The sequence below is a fragment of the Lepisosteus oculatus genome, chromosome 25 (assembly GCF_040954835.1).
Source record: "Lepisosteus oculatus isolate fLepOcu1 chromosome 25, fLepOcu1.hap2, whole genome shotgun sequence".
NCBI lineage: Eukaryota > Metazoa > Chordata > Actinopteri > Semionotiformes > Lepisosteidae > Lepisosteus > Lepisosteus oculatus.
Genome location: NC_090720.1, coordinates 12,515,003 through 12,527,607, shown reverse-complemented (window position 1 = coordinate 12,527,607; position 12,605 = coordinate 12,515,003). Strand labels below are relative to the sequence as shown.

At 41.5% G+C, this 12,605-nt stretch overlaps 1 protein-coding gene across 6 annotated transcripts in view; it reads left to right on the top strand.

The window, feature by feature from the left end:
• The window catches only part of znf362a (zinc finger protein 362a), a 94,628-nt gene extending 83,798 nt beyond the window's left edge, over positions 1-10,830 (top strand). For all 6 annotated transcript variants that reach the window (XM_069183894.1, XM_069183893.1, XM_069183892.1 and 3 more), the window contains 3 exons: positions 2,980-3,058; positions 7,934-8,092; positions 10,627-10,830. In XM_069183894.1, coding sequence (XP_069039995.1) covers positions 2,980-3,058; positions 7,934-8,092; positions 10,627-10,743 — 355 coding nt within the window. In that variant the 3' untranslated portion in view covers positions 10,744-10,830. The remainder of the gene's footprint in view (positions 1-2,979; positions 3,059-7,933; positions 8,093-10,626) is intronic.
• Positions 10,831-12,605: the final 1,775 nt, after the last annotated feature.

Here is a 12,605-nt window from a genome sequence, read left to right as displayed (position 1 = left end):
CCTCCTGTAGGCGTCCTTGCTCTCTCTTAACTTCTGCTTTAGCTCCCTCTGTACACACTTGACCTCTTCCTTATCCCCCCTCCTAAAGGCTCTCTTTTTGTCATTCAGAAGAGCCTTCAGGTCGCTAGTGATCCAGGGTTTGTTATTGGGAAAGCAGTGTATGTCTTTGGTGGGGATGGTGTTGTCTATGCAGAAGTTAATGTAGTCAGTGACACAGTCCACCATGCTGTCTATGTCGTCCCCATGTGGTTCGCACAGCACATCCCAGTCAGTTGCCTCCAAAGCACCACGTAGATCCTCCATAGCCTCCTGAGATCATCTCCTCACAGTCCTCATGGTCACAGGTTGGCGCTGGACAATAGGCGTGTATAGTGGTGTAAGCAAGACGAGGTTGTGATCTGATCTGCCAAGGGGGGGGAAGGGCTGTGGAACTATATGCATCCTAAGCATTGGCATATAATAAGTCCAGTGTTTTGTTTTCTCTGGTAGGGCACTTAACAAACTGGTGGAAAGTAGGCAGAGTGGTGGAAATAGATACGTGGTTAAAGTCCCCTGAAATAGCTATAAAAGCGCTAGGGTGCTTTGTTTGTAGCCTGGCTGTGACTGTGTTTATGACGTCACACGCTACCTCTGCATTTGCCGTAGGTGGAATGTAAACAACAACAAAGATGGCGCATGTAAACTCCCGCGGCAGATAGTACGGACGCAGTCCTATGGCTACCAGTTCGATGTCCGGGTTACAGACGCGCTCCTTAACATGAATATGTCCAGGATTACACCATCTGTTGTTGACAAGCAGAGCAAGCCCCCCTCCTTTCTTCTTACCGCTCTCGGTGTTTCTGTCCGCCCGCACCGTCTGAAAGCCGCCGACGTTCAAGTCCGGAATAAGTTCCTGCAGCCAAATCTCGGTGAAACACATGATACTGCACACAAACACACAAACAATTGTAGTTCTTTTTATCAATATTGAACACATCGTTTAAATCTTTCTGTCAATTTTTCATGTCTGTAATGGGCTTCCCTGTGGTTAGTGCATTGCTGTATTTATCCTGACTTGCCTTAGACCCAACTTTGTCCTTTGTTCCATCCTGTAGGATGACAAGCTGACATACTGTCAATACCTCACTGGGAATGGTCCAGTCACTGTAAAAAAAATAGTGTTCTAATATAGCTGAATTAATGATTTAACAGTGAATTAGTTTAACCTGAGTTACGTACAGTATTTGACTTGCTTCAAGGACAAGGACAGTTATGTAAACACTCTACAGTGCTATTATTAACCAATATCTCCAACATCAAACTGTACTGACTTGGAGTCTGTGATTATTGCTGTGATATTATTCAACAGCTTACTGCAATGACCTGTTCTGTTTGTATAAGCTGGTAATGTAAGGGCAAGTCCATAAAAGCGTTATAGGATCTTGTGTTAAAGATGGGTTAGGTTTAGAAAAATTAAGCTTTCCCTGTGAACAGTCTTCACCACTTTACTTTTCCTGAACTTTTTTCTCTGCATTTTTTAATCTTAATCCAGATGGTCTCTTTTTTTCCTTGTTTCTTTTTTCTTTCTCTACACTGGGACATTGCAGAGGACAGATGATTAAACCCATGTGAAACATTAAAATGTCCCTCAAAGCAGTGAAAACATATTTTTTCGTAGAACCTAGGATATTAATAATAGATTAACATTCTAAATTGAACTCTTCTTTCTTTACATAGCTCATAGTTTGCTATCTATCCTGAAGCCCTAGCAGCAATTAAAACACCTGTTCCAGTAAGCTAGTCTTAAATGTTATTAATTTTATTTTCTCTGCAGTAGCCTTGCATTGTAGTATTTTCAGCAACATCCCTTTTTAGTTTTCAGACATGAGTTCTTCACATCACTAATCAGTCGTCACTGTGACAAGTATATAATAGCAACTGTTCACTTCTCCTACTCAAGATGATAAGTCCACTATACGGGAAGAAAAGGTGAGAGGGGTGGTGTTTCAGATCATATTATTTGGAGGATCCTGCCTTTCTTTTGCAACTTGGTCAAGATATTTTATCATAGGAAGTGTAAAAAAAGGCCAGTCCACCACTGATCATAATACTCTCTATGGCTCACTAATGGCAAATTTCTAAAACCTCAGAGGTGCACAGGACAGAAACAGATAGGAGGAAGACAGTTATTTATCTGGCTGTGAGATGCTTGTTGTCCCATCACTTCTCATCTGCCTCTTTTTTGCAGTGTCAGAACAGCTCAGTATCTATTAACATTGTTGGCCAGATCATTGCATGAATCCTTAAACAAGCCCGTCTTAAAATATCATCCTTGTTGTCGAAACATCTTTTGCACCAGATCACATATCCGCCACCAAAGCACACAAAGGGATCGGGGACTTAAGATGTATAGTGCCTTTATGATGTCTGCTCTTGAAGTGTGTTTCAGTTTCTGCCTCAGAGCCTTTGCTTTTGTTATGTACTGTTTCTAGAGTTGAAATGTGAATGTAAGAAGTGGTTACATTCCAGTTTTGAAAACAGATTGTAAATGCTGATCATTAATCAACTGTGTCCATCGCAACACCTGTGGCTTTAACACAGGTGATACAAGGGCCATTGTCAGGATGCATACAAAGGTTGCTGGCCTATTCATAGTGATCTTTATAAAGGTGGATTTTTAGCAGCCTCTGAGATACTGTATATAGGCTATATTCATTTCTATTAAAGTATGGAGAATTTAATCTTGATTGACTTGTTAATGCCACCATGATTACTATGCATAGCATTGGCTGAACAAATTAGACTTTAAGGATTTGCCCTTTTTTAAGAGGTGAAATGTCCACTCACAGTGCATTTTCAGGGATGCTTGTTTTTAATTGGAGTCATTGTTTTCAAACCTGTTGGTAGGGAAATATGTGTGCATTAAGCTAACACTGGGATAGGGTTATACCCAGAAAAGTGCTGTTTCTAATATTTTTATGCCTTTCTCGTTTCTCCCAGAATCCACACTGGTGATCGGCCCTATAAATGCGCCCATCCTGGCTGTGAAAAAGCCTTCACTCAGCTCTCCAATCTACAGGTTAGTCCAGCATGTCCAGTCAAAGTAAGTTCAAAAACAAAAGAATGTGAAATTTTGTGGGCAGAGAGGTGGCTCTGTGGCTAAGGATCTGTGCCTGTGGCCGGAAGGTTGCCGGTTCAAATCCCACGACTTGCAGAGGAATCCTGCTCCGCTGGGCTCCTGAGCAAGGCCCTTAACCCCAGCTGCTCCAGGGGTCCATGCATCCTTGTTATTAAAATAAAGTGCTACATGATTCCACAGTTCTGTAATCCTTTGGTCTCCTGCTTTCATATTCTCTGACACAGTTTTGGTGACTAATTAATCAGGCTTGTACTGTTACAGGACAAATATTAATTAACAAAGAACAATCTATACAACCCACATCTTTATACACTATATAGTACACCAGTTACACTGTAACTATGTTCAAATCTGTGTGTTTCAGAGGCTTATGTACTCCAAACCTGGAAACCTAGAAACCCTAGAAAGAATTGATTTTAATCTGAAAGCACTATGCAACACCTAGACAGGCCAAAAAAGTCAACAACCCTACAGCTGTATAAAGGAATATGACTTAGAACTAAATCTTGCTTTCTACAGCATGGATGCCTAAATGTAATTAGGAATCAATCTCCCTTTTCTACAAATGCAGCACAATCTTTGAAAGGATGTTTAAGGTTTCCACAATATAGGAAATCAGAATTTCCTCAAATAAGATAACAAGCACTAAACTAAAATGCTCCAATTAATGAACCAGAATCTGGTTTTCGAGGACTGATCTGAACAAGGTCCTCTTGCATGGCACCAGCTTTGAGGGAGAGGAGGGTGATGACGATGCTCCTTCTTCTCTCACTGTCTTCATATCTTCCTTGTTCCTCCTTCTGTATTATGCTGCATCTTTGGCTGTTGAATTTTCACCTTTTTTATGGCTAACCAGAGAAATCCTCCAGAAACCATCAGTGTTTACCTGCCTCTTAGCCAGCCTGCAGCTGGGCTAACACCTCGATTGATACCATTGTTTTAGACTTAGAGTAAGGAGTAATGGCCTTGGGTGGTTCTATCAGGATATGTATTATAAATGTAGCTAAACCATGATACAACTAGCTCATAACAAATAACATTACAATACTGTAAAATCATTCATTCTACCATTTATTATCAAATTACATCACTTTCAGAAACTGAATATCCAGTTCAGGGTCACAGTGTTCCAGGAAGGACTGGGTGAAAGGCGGGTTACAACCAGAACTCCAGTTCATTACAGACACTCACACTCACACCACAGCCCAGTAATCCACCAGCATGTCTTTGGACTCTGGGAGGAAACCCATGCAAACATGAGGAGAAAACACAAACACCATGCAGACAGCACCCCAGGAATTGAACCCAGGACCCCAGAGCCATCCATTATTTTTCCCAACAGTACTAACCAGGTTAGTGTCAACCAAGTATTCCATTACCTAATGGAAGGAAATCTGAGAGGCTGCGTAAGGTGGGAAAACTGTGCCTTTCCAAGCTCAAATCGAATTTTGTTAAGGAAAAAAAAATGCTGAGCTCAGTGGAAGAATTCCTAACAATTTCCATTGTTAGGGAAATAGCTAGAAAATCTTATGTAAATAAATGTAAAACATTAAATGCAGACAGCTCATGTTTAATCCTTTAATACCAATTAGGCTTTATACAGTAGTATTGAAAGAAGAAACAATTCTTCAGAAAGATGCATGTTTGCAAGTGTTCCTCAAATAAAATCCAGAAATAGTAAACATTCATGATTCAGCAGCATATTGTGTGGTATTGGTATTATTATTACTATTATCATCTAGTGATAAGTATTTTATGCAAATAAGGGATAAGAGTGTTAGAACTGTCCAGTGATTCAGCCTAGAGTACACTTCAGCACTACAGATCCTTAGTTTTTCTGAAGAATTTGCTGCAAGCACTTATCTTCAGAGCCTGGTGGCATTCATCCAGAGTGACTTAAGAAAATAGTGGAAGACGTTATTTATAGACCATTAACAAGACACTATTAATCGGTCAGGATGTGGAAACAATCTGTTGACTAGGAGATTCCTGTATCACCCAACCAAGTTGTTATGGATTGATGTTACTTTTCTTGCAGTGTATTTATGGAGATGATAATTAAAACTGAACTAAAGGGTTGTCTGTATGATAATATTCTAGGAATATTCACCATGGATATAGGAAAGGTAGTGAAGGCATGGGGTTTAGGCTAGGCCACACAGAGACACCAGGGACAGCAGGGTGGCGTTGATCAGCTTTATTGCTGTGCTGGAAGACCACACTCTCCTTGTATGTTGAATGTTCCTGGCGAAATAAAGAATCCAATGCTTAAAACATTATTCTGCATTGTAACTTCCATGTAAAAGGAATTCATTGAGGTTCATGTGTTTTAAGATGGGGCTCAAAAATAAACTGCCCAAACTAGCAGGTTCCTTCTCCAAGGTCACCCTAACTCCTCCATGAGCTCTGCTTTTCCCAGGTCTTTCCAAGAGCTCTGGCTTAGCAACCACAATAGTGGCCCCACTTCTTTCACCCTTATCTCCCAGCAAACCGTGAGGAGTCTCCCTCGCAGACCCGTCTCCCCCTCACCAGCCTCTCAGAACCCGTCTCTCACTTAGAGCCTGTCTGTCACTCCAAGCCTCACGCACCTCCAGGAGCTTTTGCTTATTAGATTTCTTTAAACAAAGAGCAGCAGTAAAAGATGCAAACAGCAAATGGTGTTTCTCGATTTCCAGGAGGCTTTTGACCAATTTCCACATAAATAACCAAGTCTCAAATTGAAGGTTATAGGTATCCAAGGAGTTGCATGTATTTGCATTAAGATCTGCTTAATAGGAAACAGTCAATGATTATATTTGCCTTCTGCACAATTTCTTTGATGTAGATGACTGAAATCTCTACACAGAGTATAGATAAGGGGTAAATACTCAGATAGGGGTGATAGGAGTACTGGAGGGATTAATATTAGGACAACAGTTGATATTTTTAATGATGTAGATCCTGGTATAGTTAAACTAATTTGTGGAGAAAATGAAAATGGATAAAAACAAACTGTATGATCTGTAAAATGGCCAAATACATTCAAAAAGACTTAGACAAAGTTCACAATTGCTCAGCATGTTACATGCAGGTAGTAAATTTCTTTCAGTGAACTTTGTACTTTATGATGATTCTCATTCATGAACCTGGTGACTAGTATAGGATTCACTTACTCTGGCAGGCTGAGCATGTGGTATCCTGGTAGATGTCTGGTTATGCAACCTGGTTGCGCAATTCAGCCAATGGTGATCCAAACAGGCTGTGTGTGCCAGACAGCCTCCTTTTATCTGTAAGCATTAGGTGTTTGTGTTACATCTGAGCGTATTGATCTCCCTGTAATGAAAGGCTCAGCTGCTCTCCAAAATACAAAGGTAGAAGAGAAATGTATCATTGTTTGCAAACAGGAAAGGAATCCTACCATTCTTACCAGCAGGGCGAGGGTCCCAGCTGCATAATGACTTAGAAAGCAGTACAATTAAAACCTGATGCCAAAACTTGATACCTACAGTATAGGCTGTTAATTTCACCATCTTCAAAATGGCAAAGGATTTGTTCAAATGGATTTAAAGGCAGTTTTTCTGTAGTGCTTTGTGTCTCACTCCTCATATGCAAGCTGACCTTAAGATAAGTTTGCCTCTAAAATAATGCTGAGGCCAGCCTTTCACTGATCTTCAAAGCAGACCTTGCTCTTGTCTCAACCCCACAGGACTAAAGGGTGTCTCTCTCCTTTTCTTAAGGCAGACATCACTCTCCTTGCAGGACTAAAGGGTGCCTTTCTTTCCTCAGGGGCAGCGCTGGATATGTGTTCAAGGTGTTCCAAGTCCTTAGAGTGGATCGACAAACTAGGGCCAAACTATTGTATTATCTGTAGACCACACAACAAAAATGCACAAATTAAAATTAAATGCCAATGCATTTGAAGATTTAAATAAAGTACTACTTTTGTATTGATCTTTTTTAAAAGAAACTGGGAACCTATAATTACAAGGAAGAGGAGTTCATTTGGCAGACCTTGCTTATCAGGGTGTTGATAGCTTTGATGGATCGTGGATATAGTCTGTGTTTCTTAAAAGATCTCTTGGGGTCAGCTTCACCTCCATGTCTTCTGAAGGTGTAAAGATGCCTTGTCTGATTTCTGTTGCAATTGGCCCAAAAAGTAATTTTCCACTTGTGTCATTTGGTCCTGGTGTCACTGCTGATGTTGAGAGAGCCCACAATGAGTTGTCGTGATCAGTGTCTCACAGGACCTTCAATAATTGAAATCCTCATAAAACTTAAAAACAAAATGTAGCCTGTATTCTCTTCCTTTGCCTTTGTATGCACGACAGCTTTGATTTTACTAACTGCACCAGAGCAACAAAGTAAAATAAAGCCTTGTTTTAACCGGGAGAAAATAAGCTAGGATCTATATTCAGGCTGATGTATGTGTTTTACCTGTTTGCATTTTTTTTTTTATCATAGCACTATTAATTATGTAAAAGCTGTCTGGAAAAGATAATACAATAAAAATAAATTGTATTTATGCCTTGTCCCTGATTTACAAGGCTTACAAGGTATTCTTTCAATTGATACAAAGCTCATTCTTGCACTTCGTAGATCCTTGCTGTATTCAGGTCATTCACTCGCAGTACGCTGGAGACAGGAGTCTTGCAGAGTGACCAAGTTGCCTTAGAGGAAACCACATGAGAAGCCTACTTCTGAGAAGTCTGTATTTTTGTACTGGCAACTTTGTGATTTGCTAACGTTTTTCCTGTTCCCTCACAACGCGCGGATGTTTCAGGTGCGCCGGAAATCTCAGAAATAACAGCTCGTCTCTTCCTGATTTTGTCTCACCAGTCACACCAGAGGCAGCACAACAAAGACAAGCCCTACAAGTGTCCAAACTGCTACCGCGCCTATTCCGACTCGGCCTCATTGCAGATCCATCTGTCCGCGCACGCTATCAAAAACGCCAAGGCCTACTGCTGCAGTATGTGCGGCCGGGCCTACACCTCAGTAAGTACAAGGCAACCCTCTAGCATTTTCCTTCTGACAATCAGGGTAACCTTGTTGGGAATGCCATAGTCAATTCCAGAGGTCCTCACTCACTAAACCATTCAGTGCCTTATACAGTGCCTTGCGAAAGTATTCGGCCCCCTTGAACTTTTCAACCTTTTGCCACATTTCAGGCTTCAAACATAAAGATATAATTTTTTTATTTTATGTGAAGAATCACCAACAAGTGGGACACAATTGTGAAGTGGAACGAAATCTATTGGATTTTTGAAACTTTTTTAACTAATAAAAAAATGAAAAGTGGGGCGTGCAAAATTATTCGGCCCCTTTACTTTCAGTGCAGCAAACTCACTCCAGAAGTTCAGCGAGGATCTCTGAATGATCCAATGTTGTCCTAAATGACTGATGGTGATAAATAGAATCCACCTGTGTGTAATCAAGTCTCTGTATAAATGCACCTGCTCTGTGATAGTCTCAAGGTTCTGTTGAAAGCGCAGAGAGCATCATGAAGACCAAGGAACACACCAGGCAGGTCCGTAATACTGTTGTGGAGAAGTTTAAAGCCGGATTTGGATACAAAAAGATTTCCCAAGCTTCAAACATCCCAAGGAGCACTGTGCAAGCGATCATCTTGAAATGGAAGGAGTATCAGACCACTGCAAATCTACCAAGACCTGGCCGTCCCTCTAAACTTTCAGCTCAGACAAGGAGAAGACTGATCAGAGATGCAGCCAAGAGGCCCATGATCACTCTGGATGAACTGCAGAGAACTACAGCTGAGGTGGGAGAGTCTGTCCATAGGACAACAATCAGTCTTACACTGCACAAATCTGGCCTTTATGGAAGAGTGGCAAGAAGAAAGCCATTTCTCAAAGATATCCATAAAAAGTCTCGTCTAAAGTTTGCCACAAGCCACCTGGGAGACACCCCAAACATGTGGAAGAAGGTGCTCTGGTCAGATGAAACCAAAGTCGAACTTTTTGGCCACAATGCAAAACGATATGTTTGGCGTAAAAGCAACACAGCTCATCACCCTCAACACACCATCCCCACTGTCAAACATGGTGGTGGCAGCATCATGGTTTGGGCCTGCTTTTCTTCAGCAGGGACAGGGAAGATGGTTAAAATTGAGGGGAAGATGGATGCAGCCAAATACAGGACCATTCTGGATGAAAACCTGTTGGAGTCTGCAAAAGACCTGAAACTGGGACGGAGATTTATCTTCCAACAAGACAATGATCCCAAACATACAGCAAAATCTACAAAGGAATGGTTCACAAATAAACGTATCCAGGTGTTTGAATGGCCAAGTCAAAGTCCAGACCTGAATCCAATCGAGAATCTGTGGAAAGAGCTGAAAACTGCTGTTCACAAACGCTCTCCATCCAACCTCACTGAGCTCGAGCTGTTTTGCAAGGAAGAATGGGCAAGAATTTCAGTCTCTCGATGTGCAAAACTGATAGAGACATACCCCAAGCGACTTGCAGCTGTAATCGCAGCAAAAGGTGGCTCTACAAAGTATTAACGCAAGGGGGCCGAATAATTTTGCACGCCCCACTTTTCATTTTTTTATTAGTTAAAAAAGTTTCAAAAATCCAATAGATTTCGTTCCACTTCACAATTGTGTCCCACTTGTTGGTGATTCTTCACATAAAATAAAAAAATTATATCTTTATGTTTGAAGCCTGAAATGTGGCAAAAGGTTGAAAAGTTCAAGGGGGCCGAATACTTTCGCAAGGCACTGTATGTGAGCAGGATAACCTTAACATCCACTCTAACGTTCAAAGGGAGTTAATGCATTATTCCAAAAATGGGAGTACTGTATATGCTGATTAGTTTTAGCTAATCTGCTTTAGAGAGTAATTTTAGTTAGTACATGAGCCACAAAATGTTGACATATCTAAGCCTATTTCACACTTTCCCATTAAGAAAGGTGTTACAGTAGTCTTGTCTTAATGAAATAAAGGCAGTATCTGAGAAATGTTCCCTGGAACCATGAAACAGCACTTTCTGAAATCAAAAACTTCAGCCTCCCTGTAGTCTCATGTAGGTTAAACTTTTAATTGTTCCAAATTGTTATTATGATAATAATAATAATTGATTACACTTATATATCGCTTTTCTGGACACTCCACTCAAAGCTTAATGGGGCGGAGGTAATGGGGCGTAATTACAGGTAATGGGGATCCCCTCCACCACCACCAGTGTGCAGCCCCACCTGGATGATGCGACGGCAGCCATAGTGCGCCAGAACGCTCACCACACACCAGCTCTCAGTGGGGAGGAGAACAGAGTGATGGAGCCAGTTCAGAGATGAGGATTATTAGAAGGCCATAATTGGTGAAGGCCAATAGGAAAATTGGGATGTGCCATTTAAGTTGTAGTTTTGTGCACTTCAGTAATCAGCAGTTGTATGATTTTAAATTGTATTTTGGACTGAAGCTTTTTTATTTCTTTAGTTGCCTTTAACGGAGCTTATTTCATGTAGTCAGAGTACCAAGCTCTGAGCCTTTGCTGGTCTGTGTGCCTTTCAGGAGACGTACCTTATGAAGCACATGTCCAAGCATACTGTGGTCGAGCACCTGGTGAACCACCATTCCCCTCAGAGGACAGAGTCCCCGAGCATCCCCATCCGGATCTCCCTCATCTGAGCGGCGCGGGGCTCCCCCTCCTGGGGCTCCCTGTGCCGCCCCGCAAGGGCCTCCGTTCCGCCGCGGGCCGCCGGCCAGCTCCCCGTTGTGCTGTTCCTTGTCGTTCGTTTGGTTTTCGTTTGTCCCCAGTTTGGGTTCCAAAAAAAAAATGTGCCAGACTGTATTTTGTATTTTAACACAACAATTTTTTTTTTGGGGGGGGGGGTGAGGGGGCAGGTGCTAGTTAATTAGTTTGTGAAAGGGGATGGGAGGGGGGTGGGACATCCAAAGATGATTTTTAGAGCACTTTCAGGCCTTTACAGTATTGGCCAAAAAAAGTTTATAGTCTGTTAAGACAAAAAATGAAAAGGCATTGCTACAGGCAGCTAAGACTTTTGACCATAGGTATTAAAGGACCTCCTGTGTGCTTTTTTTAGATTTGGTTAGAACCAAATCTAAAAAATAAGTCTAAATGGTTAGAACTGGTTAATTGGGTAGCACTTCTTTCTACGGCATCTTCTTCAAACTGAGTTGTGACCAGTCCTGAGATGATGGCAGGGGGCCCTAAATCTGATAATTGGTACGTGCCAGGTTTTGGTTTAATGAACCGTTTTTTTAGAAAGATTATACCTAATGCACAGTGTTATGGGAATTGTTTTCTTTCTTACTTTATGAAGAAAGGAACGTTTAACATGGGAGTTTTCGGGAAAAATAGCACCATCCAGCTATGTCCCAGGTGAGTTTGGAGTTACATGGGCGTCTTTATGAGAGGAGTAATGGACAAAAATGTTTTGGGTTTTTTAAAAAAAACAAACTGCAGCACACCCAAAGCAGGCCCAGAGAATGTCTGCACGGCTCTGCGGTAAGTAGTGATACAAGCTATGATATAGCTAAAATCGTCAACCGGGCAATACAGACAAAAGGCACATGCTTAAGGGATTGTTGTTGTATTCATGTTACCTAGGAAGTAAATATTGGACAAAAATAAAATACAGAATCACACCTCTACTGAACCAGTAGAAAAAGCATGGGCTAAAAAAACGATATCCTGAATCTTCAGTCTACATAAAAAGGACTTTAAGCCCTGATCGAACTTTAAATATAGCTCCTATATAATCTGGAACTAGTGTGGCACAGCTAGTGTACTTTATATTTTCAAAGAAAACAAGAATAGTACAGCTGCTGACATTTTCTGTCCCCACTCTCTCTGACTTGTATCTGCAGTCTTGGCCTCTGTGTTTGGCTCTTTACCAAGTAACCATCGCACATCACTCGGAAAGTGATGGACGCCCATTCGTGGATTATCTTTTAACCAGATAAATAAGAATAAGCTACATTCAAAAACAATATTATGGGTAGGAAATGGGGAGGGCTTGTTTTTACTGCATTCCAGTTTAATGTAACCTTTTAGTGAAAGGCGGCGTGCCTGGTTTCTTTGAAATGGAGGCATGCGGTTTTTAATATTGCAATCCCCATCTCGTGTGGTCGTGAATGCATGTGTTTGTGTGCGTGTGTGTTGAGAAAAGGTTTCTAGATGTAAAAAGGTGGGGTCCCTGTCACAAGTTTCGTGTAGGCTGCACTCCGCAGTGATGTCACTGCCCAGAGGCTGAGGATGCAGGTTTTTACTGGTGGGTTTTATGGTCGTAACTGAAAAGGTACATCTAAAGATCAGCACTTCCTGTGAAAGCACTTCCTGTGTGGTGATTGGCACGCTTTCGGCAAACTTTCCAGGGCGGTCTTAATTCAGCGGCACCTGAGGCTTTCAGTTAGCCCTGGTCATAGTTTGACAGTAGCAAATGGATTTGCGAGGGAAAACTCTGGGTCCCAATTGTATATTATAACTGTTTGGTCTGGCAAAGGCATTGATTTAATCTTTGTTCGGA